The sequence below is a fragment of the Gadus morhua genome, chromosome 1, assembly GCF_902167405.1.
Source record: "Gadus morhua chromosome 1, gadMor3.0, whole genome shotgun sequence".
Lineage (NCBI taxonomy): Eukaryota > Metazoa > Chordata > Actinopteri > Gadiformes > Gadidae > Gadus > Gadus morhua.
Window position 1 is genome coordinate 1,759,395 of NC_044048.1, and position 18,892 is coordinate 1,778,286.

An 18,892-nucleotide genomic window follows, 5' to 3' on the forward strand; every position below is an offset into this window, starting at 1 on the left:
CATTTCCCCAAGACGATATTATGAATCTCAAACGACCGCGTCGGGTTCTCGACGTCTCTGGTTCTTCCACGTCCACATCAATCTGAAGTAGACTGAACCAAGACATGGAGGAGAAAGGGATTGTTGACCACAGTTGTCTCCCGCTGGAGCCTCGCTGCCGGGGGACCACCGCCTCGGCAGTCTCGGTGAGTTAGAGGGTGAATTGTATGGTGGTCTAGGCTGTGAAGTAAGGGTTGTTTGAGGCTGTGTGTATGGCGTCCTAGTCCGACCAGAACCCCTAGGACCAACTCCCATACCGAATCCCGCAGACTTACCCCCGGCTGGTGATCAGTTGAAGCTCAGGAACCGGAACGACTTTGCACCCGGGCGTGAAGCAAGGAACGCCTCTACCAGCTCCGCAGCCTGCTTCCCAGTGGTCGGGTTATGCTCCTTCACCCACACGCGCACATCAGGTGCCAGGGAACACAGGTACTGCTCCAGGAAGAGGAGATCGGAGAGCTCCTCATCCTGTAAACTTGTTTAAACTGTAAACAAGTTTACAGTTTACTGGGGATAGGGGGAATAAGGACCACTCCCTACCAACCTCAGACTGACGGACTGGTAGAGAGGTACAACAGAACTTTAAAGAGCATGCTGAAAAAATATGTTGCAGCCAACGGCAAAGACTGGGACCAGTGAATACCATACCTCCATTTTGCCTACAGGGAGGTCAGGGGCCCTCTGGATTTGCTGTGGGAAGCCTGGGGGAACCCTAGGCCCACCGAGACTGCATCCTTGCCTACGTCCTGAAGATGCGAGACAAGCTGAAGGAGATGGCTAGCCTGGTGGAGGACAACATGCAGCAGACCCAAGCCCGGTGGTACGACCAGTCGGCGAGATAGAGGAGCTTCAACCCAAGACAGCAGGTTCTCTTGCTGTCGCCGACGACAGAGAGCAAGCTTCTGGCCCACTGGCAGGAGCCCTATCGGATTGCTCGTAAGCTGGGGCCGGTGACCTATGACCTGCAGATGCCAGGGAGGCATAAGGCTTGGTAGGCCTATTTAATGGGGAGACATGGTGTGAGTTGGGGGCGGGCATTTGAGATGCAACAGCTTGAGGAGAGGCTGTATTATTTTGTTTGCCTTTTGCACGTTTGTGGAAGTTTTAAATAAACCAACAGTATTTTCCTTAAACTCTCTGAGCCTCCTCCTGCTTTCAAAAAGTTCAATCCTTGGGTGCGTTTGTCACACGCCATAACACCAACAGCAAATATGTACTTTCTATTAATGAGTGACTTGTAGTGTTACTTCTCCTTTATGCTTCCTATATTCAGTCCTCATGTCTCATTTATTGTTCTTAGGCAAATTTATTTTTGCTTTTTTTGCACATTATTTCTAATCATAACAATGAGGGCACCCTATTTTATATACAGGTGCTGGTCATATTATTAGAATATCATGAAAAAGTTGATTTATTTCATTAATTCCATTTAGAAAGTCAAACCTGTAGAATGTATACATTCATTCCAAACAGACTGATACATTATAAGTGTTTTTTTGCCAAAAAGAAGATGATTATAGCTGACAACCAATGAAAACCCTAAATTCAACATCTCAGAAAATTAGAATATGGTGAAAAGGTCAGATATTGAAGACACCTGGTGCCACACTCTAATTAGCTAACTAACTCAAAACACCTGGAAAAGCCTTTAAATGGTCTCTCGTTTTGATTCTCTATGACACACAATCATGGGGAAGACTGCTGACTTGACAACTGTCCAAAAGATGACCATTGATACTTTAAAGAAGGAGGGCAAGACACAAAAGGTCATTGCCAAAGAGGTTGGATGTTCCCAGAGCTCTGTGTCCAAGCACATTAATAGAGAGGCGAAGGGAAGAAAAAGATGTGGTAGAAAAGAGTGTACAAGCAAGAGGGATAAACGCGCCCTGGAGAGGATTGTCAAACAAAACCGATTCAAAAATGTGGGGGAGATCCACAAAGAGTGGACTGTAGCTGGAGTCAGTGCTTCAAGAAGCACCACACACCGACGTATGCAAGATATGGGCTTCAGCTGTCGCATTCCTCGTGTAAAGCCACTCTTGAATAAGAGACAACGTCAAAAGCGTCTCGCCTGGGCTCAAGACAAAATGGACTGGACTGCTGCTGAGTGGTCCAAAGTTATGTTTTCAGATGAAAGTAAATTTTGTATCTCCTTTGGAAATCAAGGTCCCAGAGTCTTGAGGAAGACAGGAGAGGCACAGAATCCACGTTGCCTGAAGTCCAGTGTAAAATTTCCACAGTCAGTAATGGTCTGGGGTGCCATGTCATCTGCTGCTGTTGGTCCACTGTGTTTCCTGAGGTCCAGGGTCAATGCAGCAGTCTACCAGGAAGTTTTAGAACACTTTATGCTGCCTGCCGCGGACCAACTTTATGGAGGTGACGATTTCATTTTCCAACATGACTTGGCAGCTGCACACAGTGCCAAATCTACCAGTACCTGGTTTAAGGACCATGGTATCCCTCTTCTTGATTGGCCTGCAAACTCACCTGACCTTAACCCCATAGAAAACCTATGGGGTATTGTGAAGCGGAAGATGCGAGATGCCAGACCCAACAATGCTGAAGAGCTGAAGGCCACTATTAAAGCAACCTGGGCTCTCATAACACCTGAGGAGTGCAACAGACTGGTCGACTCCATGCCACGCCGTATTGCTGCAGCAATTCAGGCAAAAGGAGCTGCAACTAAGTATTGATTGCCATACATGCTGAAACTTTCCATGTTCATACTTTTCAGTTGGCCCACATTTCTAAAAAATCATTTTTTGTACTAGTCGTAACTAATATTCTAATTTTCTGAGATACTGAATTTGGGATTTTCAGTAATTGTCAGTACTAATCATCCAAATTAAAAGAAATAAACATTTCAAATATATCACTCTGTGTGTAATGAATTGATATAATATGTAAGTTTCACGTTCTGAATATAATTACTGAAATAAATCAACTTTTTCATGATATTCTAATAATTTGACCAGCACCTGTATATATCATATCTATGATAAATAGAATATAATAGCACTTGGGGCGCCCAACGTCGTGTTTTATAGAGACATAGCGACATGGCCGACTGCGATGGATCTAGTCATGTGCCACTGCACTGCACTACCAGTGGAGGCCACAGCTAGCAGCAACCAACCAGTAACACACAATGTCCAGACAGCCTGTGATCTAAGGGCGGGGCCTGGGAGGGACAATGCATTGGACTGTGGTGTAACCAGGCTGGGGCCAGCAGTGTGCAGGCCAGCGTGTGGACGAGCCAGGGAACAGCTGCAGAGTACAACCACTACAACCCTTTCCCTGATTCTACCACGCATTATCAAATTATAGTGTCTGTGGATGATGGCTGGTTAAAGGCTGCACGACTGTTCTGCATTGAGTAATCAGTGTGCAACAGGTTAAACCGGCCGTCACCACACACACAGAGATCTCATGCATGGAACCCACGTACCATTGTCAATCAACAACTTGTGCCATTTACCGGTTTCATCATCACTACCCGGTTTACTTGTTATGGAGGGGGGAGAGAGAGAGAGGGGGGGGAGAGAGAGAGAGAGAGAGAGAGACTAATGTTGTGTAATTGGTACCTTGTGTGGGTTACAAATCAATAGGGTTCTGGGGCACGGCACAGTAACTAATTAACTTTATTTCCATTAATCAGATCAATAGGGAGCCACTTGATAAGCAGAAAGAAAGCCTGATAGTGAATTATTCAAAAGAAGAGGCCAGGCTGCCTTATTTCAGAGATTCTATTGTTTTTAGTCATCATTTGAAAAAATTAAAAAGGATACACTTGGTTACGGTCGACTGTTTCCAGCTTCACTCCAACTCATAACAGTGACCCACTAATAGGGAGGTCTTGATTTATATCTGTCTCATCCAGTCTGAATTACCTTTAACATCCCCCCCTCGTCAAACACAAGGTCATTCTGTCTCATGCTGCTGTTCTGGACGAGCTTTACATCGACAGTTTGGCGGATAAGTAGATGGTTCAATGAGTTCAACGTAAATACGCAAATATTGAAACGTTCCTCATTTCCTTTGTCTCCAGCTTTTTCCTATGTGGGCATGATGTGAATTGTGAATGTGTGTATTGTAAATTGTGTTTTTGTTGTCGGTATATTCCTGCATCCACTTGATGTGAATATGTATTTTTAAAATGAATAATGAACTGTGGGGATGGTTTGTACGGATGTTCACCTCATGTGTGTGTGTGTTTGTGTGTCCATACGTTCATGAGCGGGTATTGCTTTCCTCCTTTCTTTGCTTGAGACAAGTGATGACACACACACACACACACACACACACACACACACATATTCATCAAGCCCCCTCCCTGCAGCCACCCATTGTTCTTCAGTGAAGTGGTGGGGCTTGTGCACTGCACCAATCAGGCTCACAGAACCCCACGCCCAAATCTCCCTCCCTTTCTCTCTCTCCTCTCTCTCCCCCTCTCTCTCTGCTCTCCCTCTCTCTTCCTCCCTCTCCCTCTCCTGCTCCTTCCTCTGCCTCTCACATCCTCTCCTCTCCTCCATCCAGCGACATCTCTGTGGATCTCCTCCACCAGCCGCTCTGCAGCCATGACGAGCACCGTATCAGGTAGGGCGGAGAAGGATGCTGTGAGCCCCTCACCCAGCCCCTGTCTGGAGCCCACTGTGTTTGTGTGTGTGTGTGTGTGTGTGTGCTGCTGTGCAGGGGGTCAGTCCGTTCATCAGAAAGGCGTGTTAGCGTAGCGCATCGGGCTGGGGGCTGCAGTGGTCTCTGCCTCCCCCGTCTGCAGCTGCTGATGTTGTACACACAGGGATGCGGTGCTGCGGCATCGTCATGGCAACCTGGGTCTGGTGGTTTTTAGTATGACATCGTATTGCTCTTGTGTCTGCAATCCCCTATGTCAGGTCTGACTGAATATTGCTCAAAAGCAGGGATAATGTGTTGTGGGTCTATCTGTCCATCTCTCTAGAAATAGATGGAGGTAGAATGTGATACAGATATATATATATATATATATATATATATATATATATATATATATATATATATATATATATATATATATATATATATGTATATATATATAATATATATATGTATATATATGTATAATATATATATGTATATATATATATATATTATATATATATATATATATATATACATATATATATATATATAATATATATATGTATATATATGTATAATATGTATATGTATATATATATATATATATATATTTGTTGTCAAAGACTGCAGTGGAAGGGAGTGTTCTAGACGCAGCCTCAGCCCATCAGCTGGTCTTGCTGGGCTGAGCCATCTGAATGGATTCTAGTAAAGCAAACTGTTCACTGGTGTTGCCACGCAAAAAGCCCCATTCTGGTTCCATCTGCAGAGCCTTTGGGTAGCATGAACCGTGCTCACAGAGCCTCTTGACGGAGGCATAGCATAGGACAGGGGCAGGGCTGGCTCATAACACTGATGAAGGGCTCTTCTATGTATCCGTCACTGTTGGTCGGTGTCCGTTGATGTCAGTTCAGTCCCTGTGGCCCGGTACATGAATGGAGTCATTCGAACACATGTTACCTGTGTTTATCCGCTGTCCAACATGTCACTTCAATGTTTTAAACGCTCCCCGTCGCCTGGCCTCGCGGGCGGGGAGCTTCAAGGGAGCATACAGAGAGAGGAGTGCAGTTAGTGGTCTTCGAATTTATTAATCAAGTGCTTCATGAAGTCCATAGAATCACTGCACACACCGCAGCCAATCGCTCGTCTGGAATGAACCACAAGTGACAACACCCCGTGGGGAGAACGTCCCAGAACAATGAACCCCACTGCTCTGGGTGGGGTTCATTGTTCACACCCTGTTCTTACGTCAGGGGTGACCTCTTAATAACAAGTACACACAACCAACATGTAGAGAATACAACATGCTCAGAGAATAGCAGAGACCACAGCCCAAGCTCGGCACAGGAAGCCTTTCAGGGCCTGTGATCCAGACTGCCACACGTTCACGTCGAAATGCTAATTAAAGTACAAGGGCGGCCATTTGAGGCTGTCTGGCTGGAGCAGCGGGGAGAGGACCGGAGTGGAGGGCTGTCAGTTCAGGTAGAGTGTCCATCTTCAGACAGGACATGGATGAAATGATGCTGAGTCCTCAATTGGTCGGCTCTCCGACTCGCCTCCTCAGTGACTCACTCCACTGGGCTGTCAGCATTTGTGCCATCAACTGAGTTGAGGGTTTGTAATGTCCACATGGGGATTCATTAAGTAGTACTTAACACTTTTCATAATCATTTTTATTATTATTATTTTATTTTTTTAAACAATTTCAAGCATGGGAATTTGTAAGCAGTGAACAAGCATTTCTAAATGTGCTCTTCCCTATCATTTCTGTCCTTTTTTATTTTTCTCATTGTATTAACCCTAGAATTAAATAAATCCTTCTTCCAGATTTTAACATAATCAACTCATTTATATTCATTCGATGATTTGTTCTCAAATACAATTACAACCATTTCATTGAGATTTCTCACCAAAAGACCAACTAAATCAACCCAAGCCTTGACTTGACTTATAATCCATCAGGGAAACATTGGTTAGATTTCCTGCTTTCTCATTTCATCCAGCGCCCTTAGGATGGTCAGACACACATCCTCCTCTTCTCTCCTTGTTCCTTCATCCAACTAATTTGAGTCTATCCAAATGGGCTGCTGATGCAAATTTGATAGTAGCTAATTTCTGGGTCAAAGCATCTTCTTTGTCTGAGATTTCATTTTTTTGCACATGATCCCGGCAAAAAAAAAGAAGAACAACAATAAACAACACTGAACTAAAGTGAAAGACACATTTACATAGAACAATAAGCAGGTTGTGCGAGCAGGCTGCGCAGTGTGTGTGTCTGCGTAACTTGCTTTGCCCTGCCCTGTGTGTGTGCAATCTGAGCCCTCAGGGATACCAGTTGTCATAGCAACACCCCTCCCCCCTGCTCCGAGAGGCACTCAGGTACACAGGCAGTGATGGGCGCGCTGCAGAGCTCTGCGTGTTAGAGCCTGCACAAGATGAGCAGAGACTAACCAATCACAAGCCACAAAGGCTATCTGCCTCTTCTTTGATATTTTCTAATGGCTGAACCTAACTTCAGACCTGGCCGGCAATACGCAGGTGGGTGGCCCTAGCCACTGTGGGCCCAGAGAGCCCTACGTCTGGCCCTGAGAACCCTCCATCTGGCCCTGAAAGCCCTACATCTGGCCCTACGTCGGGCCCTGAGAGCCCTACGTCTGACCCTGAGAGCCCTACATCTGGCCCTACGTCTGGCCCTACGTCGGGCCGTGAGAGCCCTACGTCTGGCCCTGAGAGCCCTACATCTGGCCCTACGTCGGGCCCTGAGAGCCCTACGTCTGGCCCTGAGAGCCCTACATCTGGCCCTAGATCTGGCCCTGAAAGCCCTACATCTGTCCCTACGTCGGGCCCTGAGAGCCCTACGTCTGGCCCTACGTCCGGCCCTGAGGGCCCTACGTCTGGCCCTACGTCGGGCCCTGAGAGCCCTATGTCTGGCCCTGAGAGCCCTACGTTCGGCCCCAGTCCCCACTGTGTCAGAGAGAAGGGGTCGGATTATCTCAGGAGGTAGAGTTGGTTGGCTGGTAACCGGGGGGTTGCTAGTTTGATCCCCAGCTTCTCCCAGCTTAGTGTCGAGGTGTTCCTGAGCAAGACGCTTCACGCACACTGCCCCTTACGAGCTGGCTTTCACCTTGCATGATTGACTCCGCCGTTAGGGTGTGAATGTGTGCATTAAACCCATTAGTCGCCTCACTTTAAATGTGGATGAGGGGAGAGCAGGAGCTCATGGTGTGTCTGCAGCTTCCAGCGCAGAGCTCACCATGGTGTGGCCTGTATGATGGTGCTGACAGCATGTTTGGGTGTGCGCTGTGTGGCCACGCAAAGACCCTACTTTGTGTAGGCAAATGCTCTTTGGATAACAAGCGGAAGTTCTGTGTTGAGTTAAGGAATATGACATCATTTTCCCTCCTTATCAGATGCCTGTATTTTATTTCCATACACTTGGATGTATGTATGGATAGAAATATGAATTAATCAAACAAGTGCAAAAATATAATAAATACACACAGACACAGTCTCATGCACAATATTTGTCATAAATAATAACGCCTCAAACATAAGATCAAGGTTTGGAGTACATTGACATTTACATTTAGGGCATCTAGCAGACGCTTTTATCCAAAGCGACTTATAATGAGTACATTTGTAAGAAGTAGAAGCAGAAACAATGTATCACTGTCTGAACAGTAAGGATGTTCATAGAACCAAGTGCAAAGCATTACAATCGTTAGGTTAACCCATTCACGTATACAACAAAGATAGCTAGGATAAGATGGTACACAACTTAGGACTAAGTACTAACTAAGTACCACATACAATAGTACATTAAGTGCAAGGATGCATGACATACAGTAAGTGCGTACATTAACTGCCAGGACGTAGAACATACAATACGTGCGCAGGAGGGGTGGTAGGTGTGACCTCATCCTGGGTCACTCATGCAGCTTCACATAGGTCATGGAGCAACGTGCCCTTGTTCTGATGGCATTCATATGAGAAAAGCTAAACTCACACATATCGGTTGAGCCAAACATTGTCAGAATAAGTGATGCCAGTTCCTGATTGTGGGGTACTGATACTGGCCAGTATCACCGGCTACACACAGAACCTGATTTGCATGCAACTTATGTTTCTCCTTTATTGTATTACTTTTTTGCATGCAACCTCTTGCGGGCAAGAAAAAAATTAAGAGGGGCCGCATTTGGCCCAAGGGCCGCTAGTTGAATAGGCCTGGCCTAAGGGATGAGTGGGTGGGATGTCATCAGCAGTAATTTCTTCACAGGAATGTCTTCACAGGAAGGAACTCTGAACATCTTATTTCCCCTCACATCACTGCTGAACATTGACGTCATGTCAGACAGTCATAAGCCAGGAACGTATCGGACCGATTCTTTGGATCATTTTGTAAACCAGCACTACTGTGTACAACTGTGTACCAGTCCACCCTTACTAGTGGTCAGGGTGTTTTCCCCCCCAGGGAAGAGGGTGTGGGTTAGATCCTCATTCAAATGGCAATCTAGACTATAGAACTAGAACTCAATTGTAATTTTCAATAACAATTGAAAATAAACGTATGATTATAAATGCTGTCCCATTGCGTTTGCTTGATTGCGTGATATTCTGTTGTGCAGTGAGTTGAAGAATGGAGATATTGTTCCTACTGTCATTAACCCGACCTGAAAACCCTCCCTCCATCACCTCGCCCTAACCCTGCCTCACATGAATACCTGAACTTGATACTCTCCTTTCTTCCCTTTGCTAGAGGCCAGTTAGTCCAGTGGTTAGGGTGTTTACCTCCCAGTCAGGGGTTGTTGGTTAGATCCCTCATAGCCAGTCGACCTTTACAGTACGCACCTTTGAGCAAGATGCCCAGCTGCTACCTAATCCTTAGTAACGTCAATCTAAAATTCAATCTGAGTTCATTGGATTAAAGGGCCTGCTAATCACTCAATGCTAATAAAGTACAAATGTATAGGATGAAGATTAGTATCACAGTAACCCAACACTGATGAACGCTTACAATTGCACGCCTCCCAAGTCATTGTCTTCAGTGGAATGTGGGCATCACAACGCGCTGCATCGACGCTCACAATCGTTGTGAGCTTCAAGTTTGCCATCGTCATGGCGGTTGGGTTAAATATGTTGATATGTAATCATGTGTTCTCTTCCTCTTGGCAAGCAACGAGAGAAAGAGAAATAGACATGGATTAAGAATAAAGAGGAAGGAAGAAGAAACAAAAGACGACGAGTGCCTTAATGCTTGCTGACGCTCCAACGCGGACAGGGTGTGGCAGGGGACAGCAGAGCTAGGTTGCTCGTCAAATCGCCTCTGCCCTCGGGGGTCCAGGGGTATTATCCACACACAGATGGAACATCTATTACTAGAAGCATTCTGAAGGTGGTAGTCAAGGAAAATGTTTCAATAATAATGATGATCACAATTATAATGATAATGACTGTTATACCATTCTTAGATTTATATAATATGTTTGTCAAAAATTGAGGTAGAAACTCTGAACGCATTGGCAGCGAGAGTCAAATGTCTCGAGTCTCCAGGCCGCCCTAATGGATTATTGATTTTGGGAGACATGGGCAATGAATCACTATCCATTACCCGGGGAAGAAACATTAACTGTGGCAACAGCTTTTCAATAGGCCTTCTGTACAGTTTTAAGATAAGCTTGTTTTTAATCACGCTGTAATATGGGCAAATATAAGCCCCCTTCCTGTTAGACAGGTGTGTCTGTGTTTCGGTCTGTGGTGTGTGTTTGTGTTTTTTTGTGTGTGTGTGTGTGTGTTTTTTGTTGCTGTCTGTGGGTTTTTTCCCTGGTGTCTGTTTCTGTGTTACTGTGTGTGTGTGTGTGTGTGCGTCTCTTTGTGTGTGTTTGTGTGTGTGGTGTGTGTGTGTGTTGTGTGTGGTGTGGTGTGTGTGTGTGTTGTGTGTGTGTGTGTGTGTGTGTGTGTGTTATTGTGCCCTTATGTGTCAAAACGTGGTTGTTGAACAATAAACAACGCCATAAGTGTATGGTGATATCTGAGTAGGCTCAGCTTATTGGTGAACCGAATGAGAGGATGAACTGCTTATGGCTCCTGTGACCAATCATGGCCTCCGTTGTCTCTCTGTCTGCAGCCTACATGGACAAGATCAAGGAGATGTCCATGCTGTCTCTTATCTGCTCATGTTTCAACACACAGCCCCGTCCCACCAGCCTGTCCAGTATGAAGGTATGTCCGTCCATGACCAATAAGAATCATCAAGATGAGGGATGCCCCCAGCCCCAAGAGGAGCCGTTTGCCAGTCCATTTAAACGTTTGCTGATTACAGGAGCCGATCAACATGACATCAAATCGGTTGTGGCATACAACACATTGAGGACCCGAGGGTGACGTAATGATGTTCAGTAACTGAGGCAATTAATGCCTGCAATTAACAGAACACTATAACATAATAACTAATCATTATAAAATCTTTTAAACAAGGTATTATATTATCATAGAATGACCTTGGTAATCTTCCAGGTTTTAGGATCTATATATTATATTTGTTATCTCTATATATTATATATATATGTTTTACATATATATTGTATATATGTTTTATATCTATACATTATATACCCCTTATAGCTATGTATTATATATGTTTCATATCTATATCTTATATCCATCTATAAGGACTGGTACATCGCTAAACATCTGTCATAATCAATACAATGAAATGTCTACTGCATATTTACCGATCTGGCATTTGAATGCATACAATTTAAATATATATATATTTATATGAATACACAGTATATACAGTATATATATATTATTACCAGAATTACTGTGCATGTATAATACATATATATGGATTATACATGGTTATAATTGTGGTAATAATATATATGGTATCTATACATATGACACATATATATTTAAATTTTATGCAACAAATTGTATTATACATGCACAGTAATTCTGGTAATGCGGATTCATTTATTTCGAGAGATGCTATTTATTAATCTTTAATCATGGTGTTGTTGATGGTGGATGTTGTTGGTGTTGTTGTTGTCAGGTGTCCAGGCCCAGACCCAGAGCGTGAACAAGCGGGCTTCAGGCCAGGCCTTTGAGGTCTACCTGGAGGCCCCGATGGACCCCTCTCCAGACAAACCCAAGTCCAAGGCCCCCCTCAGGAAGGAGCTGTCCCTGGAGCAGCTCCAGCAGAGGCTGGGGGCTGCTGACCAGAGGAGGAAGGTGAGCAGGGGCCCTCAACAGGCCTGGGGGGCAGGGGCCGGGGGGGAGGGGCCTGGGGGGGACAGGGGCCTGGGGGGGACAGGGGCCGGGGGGGGAGGGGCCTGGGGGGACAGGGGCCTGGGGGGGTCAGGGGCTGGGGGGGACAGGGGCCTGGGGGGACAGGGGCCTTGGGGGCAGGGGCCCACGGGCCTGTAGGGACAGGGGCCCATGGGGACTGGGGGACAGGGGGCCCATGGGGCCTTGGGGACAGGGGCCTGGGAGGGAAGGGGCCTGGGGGGACAGGGGCCCATGGGGCCTTGGGACAGGGGCCTGGGAGGGGAGGGGCCTGGGGGGACAGGGGCCCATCCACAGGCAGGCCTGAAACTTCAGGTTGCTCTGTAGATTGCTTAACATTCCTCGGGGCCGCCAATTGTTTTTTATTTGGGCAGGCTGGAGGCACGCCTTGCCTCCTCATGCGCTGAAGGTCCCGCCCCCTAGTGCTGATGGTCCTATAATTGTCCAATCTCTGGAAAAAGCTTTCACCGGGCTGGAGTCCAAACTGATCTGAGGACCCAAAGGTGAACTAGCCAGCTAAGATCAGGACGGTCCTGCGGAGGCACATCCCGCAAGTGCATCAGATAGCCAATCAGCTGACAGGACGGTCTGTTGGGCACGCAATTTATATATATATACATATATAGTTGTGGGAGTTTGTTGTGGATGATGGCTGGTTAGGGCAGCCTCGACTGGCCGAGTCAGACCAATGGAGATGGTGCGGCATCACACCTGCACTTCGAGTTATCCAAGGTGCAACAGGTTAAACGGCCGTCACCACACCCATTCAGGGAGATCTCCTGAATGGCGGCATGAAGCGCCATGAACCGTCCTCTGCGAGCCCTTCAACAAACCGGCTTCCAGCACCTTTGTGTGGAAGAGCCCAGTTTAAAGTCACGAGGGAAAAGGTGTGAATGGTTCCTTGCTACAAAAGTGAATGTTTCTTATTTCCTCTGAAATAACCGGAGTGCGCCCCCAGTCCCAGGAGGCGGCGGTGCTGCAGCAGCTGGCGGAGAAGCGAGAGCACGAGCAGGCGGTGCTGCGGAAGGCCCTGGAGGAGAGCCGCAGCTTCAGCAGGAGGGCGGAGGAGAAGCTCAGCCACAAGCTGGAGGTCATCAAGGAGAACCGCGAGGCCCACCTCAATGCCCTGAAGCAGAGGCTGCAGCAGAAGGCAAGGGGCCGTGAAACCGCCGGTCTGCACCTCGTGTTAGACGGCCGGTAGAGGCAGCCACCCTGATGAGAGGAGTCTGTGGAACAAAAGAGATCTTTCCGAAGCAACGAAGGCTACCATGCATGGGATGGCCTGCGTTGCTTCCTTCTCTGGCTGAGACTTTGAGATTTCTTTTTAATTCACGATTTTAATTTAACAACCACTGCACAAAGCCCCCTCCTGCAACACAAGCAGCATACTAACAGCACCAGCACTATACTAACAACACCGGTAGGAGCACTTTGACGTTATTTAGTTTGATACAAACAAGTGGACAACGGACTGGAAATGAATTAGTATACCCGCAAACATAGGCCCTTTAAAATCAGTGAACTATAAAGAGACACCAACACACACACATTTTGCTTATCAGTCGGTTTTCAACCTCAAAAGGTTTTGTCGTATATTTCCTAAGAAAGGGGGTAGGTTTTACATTAAATATCTGATGCAACTAACCTTGCTTAAATCTCTTTGGCTGAGTTTTGTTTTGGACTTTGTCTTGCAGGAAGCTCATGCAGCCCAGGTCCGCAGGAATAAGGAAGCCCAGAGCGATTACTCTGGCTGAGGCCTTCCCCTCACCAGGCCACTGGCTGTCTGAACACAAAGCTCTCCACCAACCACCAACAAACAAACATCACAAAATGATTATTTATCACTGGTTTATTTTTGGTAATCAAATGACACCAACATGTTCTAATATCGGAGACAGAAGTATAGTTGAAATAAAGTCACATTTTCAGCCATAGAGCATGTGTGTCTTCTTTTTATTGTGAATGAATGGAAATCCTCCATTAATGCACACTCATCATTTTCAATCAATAAATGTAGCCTGTATCTATATGTATCCAGTGTGCAAACTTGACCATGGCATTGGAGAGCTCAGTCTACCTGTGTCTTGGCAGAGCCCAAATACAATTTGCCCATCAGATTGGCGTGGTGGTCCAAACGTGTTGATCAGGGACGCACCGGGACTAGAGAGCGGGTCTACAGGCCAGGCAGAATGGTGACGTCATTATCCAATTCCAACGCAACTGACTTGCTTAACAATGTTGCCACAGGAACGCATTGACGCCTCAGAGGATTGTTTTCATCCCCCCCCCCCTCCCACTCGCAAACTTCCAAAAACGAAACCTAAATTATGGGGTGTGTCTTTACATAAAAGTGCTGTGTGATTGTAGTCCGCTGTCAGATACAATAGCGACAGTCAATATGAAGTTGGCGAGCAGACAAAATAGGATGCATATGCGACCCGGTTGAATATTGGAGAGGTATGTTTATTTTCCATACATTTCAGAAGTTCACAATTCGTAAATATATCCTACTTCTGGATAGTTTAATACTCATACTTAGTACTCGGATACAGACCACTGAGTAATGGCCTACCTAGCCTTTTTGGTCTTTGTCTCACAACAAATTAGTAGTATTTTGTATATTTTGCTCAAGGGTTGTTTGATTTGTTTTTCAACCGCCCGATTGTTGACGCACTGCATTTTATTATAGGCTACACAGGTTACACATAGGACAGGCTGCAACCTGACTTATGAGGCCGGTGCAGTGGTCTTTTGTTTCAATTCGAAATATTAATTCAATTTATTATTGTTCATGAAATTAAAACAAATTTCAATCCATTTCCCCACATTTGGTTAAGCGATACACAGCATCTGTTGTTCCTAGTTGGGTCCTCTATCGTGCCTCATTAGCGGCCCTCTGGTGGCGTCCAGACAGTAGTACATCTAGATGTTCGGAAGATCGCTTGCACACCGCCGCGCGTCAACTCGCCGCCTCCATTCATTTCCTGCTTCACACCACCGCGCGGCAACTCGCCGCCTCCATTCATTTCAATGAGGAAGGGCGGCAAGGGAGAGGCGGTACAAAAACGGCTGTAACCATGGAAGCGGTTGCCGCCTACGTGAACGCGCACATATTTTGCCCTAGATGCTTGCACACCGCCGCGCGGCAACCGCCCTTATCACCGCTTCGCTGCCGGAGGGTTCAGCGCGGCGGTGTGAAGGACCAGGCGTTTTCAAAATTGGCTGCTGCTGCTACTGCAGCGGCTGCAGCCGAAAGTTTCAACACGGGGAAAGCTGAGCGGTAGGGCAAAATCTGTGCGCGTTCAAGTGGGAGGCAACCGCTTCCTGGTTTTCAGCCACTTTTGTAGCCGCCTCCCCTCTGCCGCCCTTCCCTTATTGAAATGAATGGAGGCGGCGAGTTGCCGCGCGGTGGTGTGAAAGCAACTCGCTCAGCTTTCCCGGTGTTGAAACTTTCGGCGGCAGTAGCGGCAGCAGCAGCCGCTTTGAAAACGCCTGGCCCTTCACACCGTCCGCGCTGAACCCTCCGGCGATGTATTGCCCAGATGTTTCGAATGTCGACAGACTACCGATCATTATTTGTATTAAAAACATTAGAACATTTGTTGTTTTACTCCATCTTAACATTTTTGACAACAGGACTCCAGTTGGGCCGCTGGTTTTTCATGGTATAATGTGAATATACCTGTAATGTGATTGGCATTTCATTAGAGTCTAAATTAAATAATAAATTGATTAATATGGCTATAAATAAATAAATGAGGCAAAAACAACAATATTGCAACAGGAACGCATTGATGCGAGGATTGCTTTCATCCCCCCCCCCCCCCCCCCCCCCCCCCTCCCCACTCGCACGTTTCCAAAAACGAAACCTTTACATAAAAATTACATAGAAATGCTGTGTGATTGTTGTCTGCTGTCAGATACAATAGCGACAGTCCATATGAAGTGGGCGAGCATTTCAGAAGTTCACAATTCGTAAATATATCCTACTTCTGGATAATTTAATACTCATACTTAGTAGGCCTGATACAGACCACTGAGTAAATGGCCTACCTAGCCTTTTGGTCTTTGTCTCTCAACAAATAGTAGTATTTTGTATATTTTGCCCAAGGGTTGTTTGATTTGTTTACAACCGCAGATTGTTGCCGCAACTGCATTTAGTGTACAGACTCATATGATAGACATTCGTAGCGCCCAATAAACGGCTCAGGGCAATCGTAAACCACGCCTCAAATACGAGAAAATGAATGTGTGGTTCGCAGACCTCTTCTCAATGTAGATCAGGGGTCAGCAACCTTTTCAACATGCAGTGCCAATTTGTGACATTTTCTCGTCTAGTGTGCCTTGAATGGTCCTACCCCCTCTCCTTCAACGCTGACTCTGACTCCACCCATTCCAAGTACATGGACGCGTAATCATGCGCGAGAGCAAGGTTGGAGTCTTCTAGTGCTAGGTCCAAATGTGGATTAGGGTCCTAGCTACCGCAGGATAACAACCAACAGAAGCTTGCTCTGGGTCACGAGCTTTGAGTACGTGCACGAAGGGGTCACACGCGGGGAGCGGGGGAGGGGGAGTGCAGTAAGACGTTTGATTGACGTACTCATGGGCGTCAGTTTGGTTTGAATGTGCTGGGGACAGAGACGCATTTGGAAGTGCATTTTCAGAAGTGCTGGGTACAATGAGGATGCACTCTTTTTTTCCCTCTTAAGTGCCGGTAATGAAGGGTTCTGAAAGACGGCATACCCATGTAGCTAATTACTAAGGAATGAAAATGTATAAAAAATTCTGTCTGGCACGTTTTATGAAGAAAACGTTTCCAAAAAGCATCGGACATATGACCCACTATGTTCTGCTCAATGTATCCAATGTTGACAACGTGACATGACATGGCTAAGCTAACAACATAAACAAGAGGAGCTAGGAAAGGAAATTAACTGCTCGTTTAAGTTCAGAAGGGCCAAACACACAGCACTTCAAAAGTCGTCACGATTGAAAAAAAAAAAAAATTGTTGCACAGGCATTCTGACTAAAACTCAAGCACCCCCCCCCCCCCCCCCATAATTATTACATAATTCAAACAAAGCAAGAATGCCCAAAAGTCACTTTGTGTCAACAAAAGACTGACTCCACCAACTATCAAAAACAGCCGACCACTTGAGTGCAAAAAACAGAAAAGTCCTCGCCACAGCACCAGCAAATCTTAAGCAATAAATATTGCGTTTTAGCTTTATTTACGTGGCAGTGGTCTGCAGATGCATCCCGTGGTGTAGCCTACCACATCCATTTAGTTCAACAGTTTATCGTTCTGATAATGTCCATGGTACTAGCAACCTGCTCTGGTGCTTTTTACCTATGTATTCAGGCTAAAATGACTTGATTCTCTGATTCCTACTTGTCAAATCGAAAAAATAACTTCACACATTGTGTCTTTTTCCAATGTATTTGTTATCATTCGTAGCGTTGATCAGAAGAGAAATAGTTTGCCAAAGTCGTTGACGTCGCTTAGCAACCGAATACGCTGGGGTTGATAAGTTACCAGACTGTGGAGCAGTGGCGAAGCTAGACCTTTTTTGGGAGGCTCAAGCCCACCCAAAACTTGCCTTAGACCACCCTATCATTTTGTCCTCAAATCTAATATTCTACCTTTTTTTTTACACAAGCAATGAGAGAATGGATGCCGTACACTCATGAATGGACTAGACTCAAATGGACTAGTGAATCGAGCGCAACCTTCCTGCAGGAATCTCTAACCTCTGATTGGTGGGTGGGCGTCTCCTGTTTGACAATCCAAAAATGCAGCACGAACGCACTTAACATAGTTTTCTGCTGTTTTGCCTGTCAAAAAGGCTAGCTAGTCTTTATCAGAAAATCCACGATTTCCAGCTGTGTTATAACATGACCAGTCAATAATAACAATAATCATTTTAAAACCTTGACATAATCTGGCAGATGTCTATTAAATGACAATTGGCCACAAGGTGATTCTATATAATGCCTCTTCTTGAATTGCTTCATGTTTTAGTCGGCAGAGGCTTGTAATGCTGCGTAGCATGATAAGCATGATGGTGCAAGGAGCAGAAGAAGTTGACATGGATGCTAATTTCAGTTAAAATAAAACGCTGGCATTATTTTATCAGCTGAGGGCATATTCATTGCCATAAACAACGTGAGCTAATCAACAAGTGCAACATGTTCTAATACTATGAGACTCATGAAAACTTGCTCAGCTGATAAAAGGTTTCTGACTGGTCTTAGTGTCTTATTTACTTATTTATTTTAATAAGTTACTTATTTTATTTTAAATAAACATAATACCAAGGGTCAGAAGTTTTGCAAGAATTTTTAACTTACAAATTCATGACAGAGGGACTTGGTGTCTTTATTCATGCTTGAAAGATGAACTTATATTATTTTTTTCGAAAGGGAATAAGCTGAAAAGGGACCAATGTTTACTGATAAAAATATTTGTAATTAAATGCAAACCCAAGTGAATCATTTACTCTTGTTTCTCTGTTTTGAGATCCACACAGACTTAGCAGTCTTGTTTAAATGTTACAAATTGAGTTAATAAACTGAACTTGGAAATTGTGTTGTTGCAGATGTCATCTCCGCTAACTTTATTAATCTAAATAAATAAATAATTAGCAGGTTCTAAATAGTAGGCTATTTCAATTCAGGGAGGGCGCGAAAAAAATTCTGTCTCCTAGGGGGGAATGACAGAAAATAATTGAGAACCACTGGTCTAGAACATGTTGTACTTGTTGATTAGCTCACGTTGTTTATGGCAATGAAAACACCCTCAGCTGATAAAATGGCAAAAAAATATTTTTTTTACTGAAAATTAGCACCCTAAAAACAAGATTTTTTTGCATCAGAAAATCCATGATTTCCAGCTGTGTTATAACATGACCAGGTATAATAATAATAATAATTTTAAAACCTTGACATAATC

The 18,892-nt window shown here is 45.2% G+C and overlaps 2 protein-coding genes across 5 annotated transcripts in view; both read left to right on the forward strand.

Moving 5' to 3' along the window:
* Window positions 1-4,384: 4,384 nt before the first annotated feature.
* stmn3 (stathmin-like 3) lies at window positions 4,385-13,874 on the forward strand. Of its 3 annotated transcripts, none has more exons than XM_030339479.1 (5): window positions 4,385-4,635; window positions 10,778-10,872; window positions 11,708-11,886; window positions 12,899-13,090; window positions 13,635-13,874. In XM_030339479.1, exons 2-5 carry the CDS (start codon window positions 10,827-10,829, stop codon window positions 13,692-13,694), a joined length of 477 nt encoding a protein of 158 aa, XP_030195339.1. In that variant the 5' UTR covers window positions 4,385-4,635; window positions 10,778-10,826; the 3' UTR covers window positions 13,695-13,874. The 3 variants fall into 3 exon arrangements, with proteins under 3 accessions (XP_030195339.1, XP_030195504.1, XP_030195425.1); XM_030339644.1 differs by having other exon boundaries at window positions 4,388-4,635; window positions 11,722-11,886; XM_030339565.1 differs by lacking the exon at window positions 4,385-4,635 and having other exon boundaries at window positions 10,735-10,872; window positions 11,722-11,886.
* A 410-nt stretch (window positions 13,875-14,284) lies between these two features.
* The window catches only part of helz2a (helicase with zinc finger 2a), a 57,626-nt gene continuing 53,018 nt past the window's right edge, over window positions 14,285-18,892 (forward strand). For both annotated transcript variants that reach the window (XM_030339756.1, XM_030339842.1), the window contains exon 1: window positions 14,285-14,397. The gene's annotated coding sequence lies outside the window, so the exon portion shown is untranslated. The remainder of the gene's footprint in view (window positions 14,398-18,892) is intronic.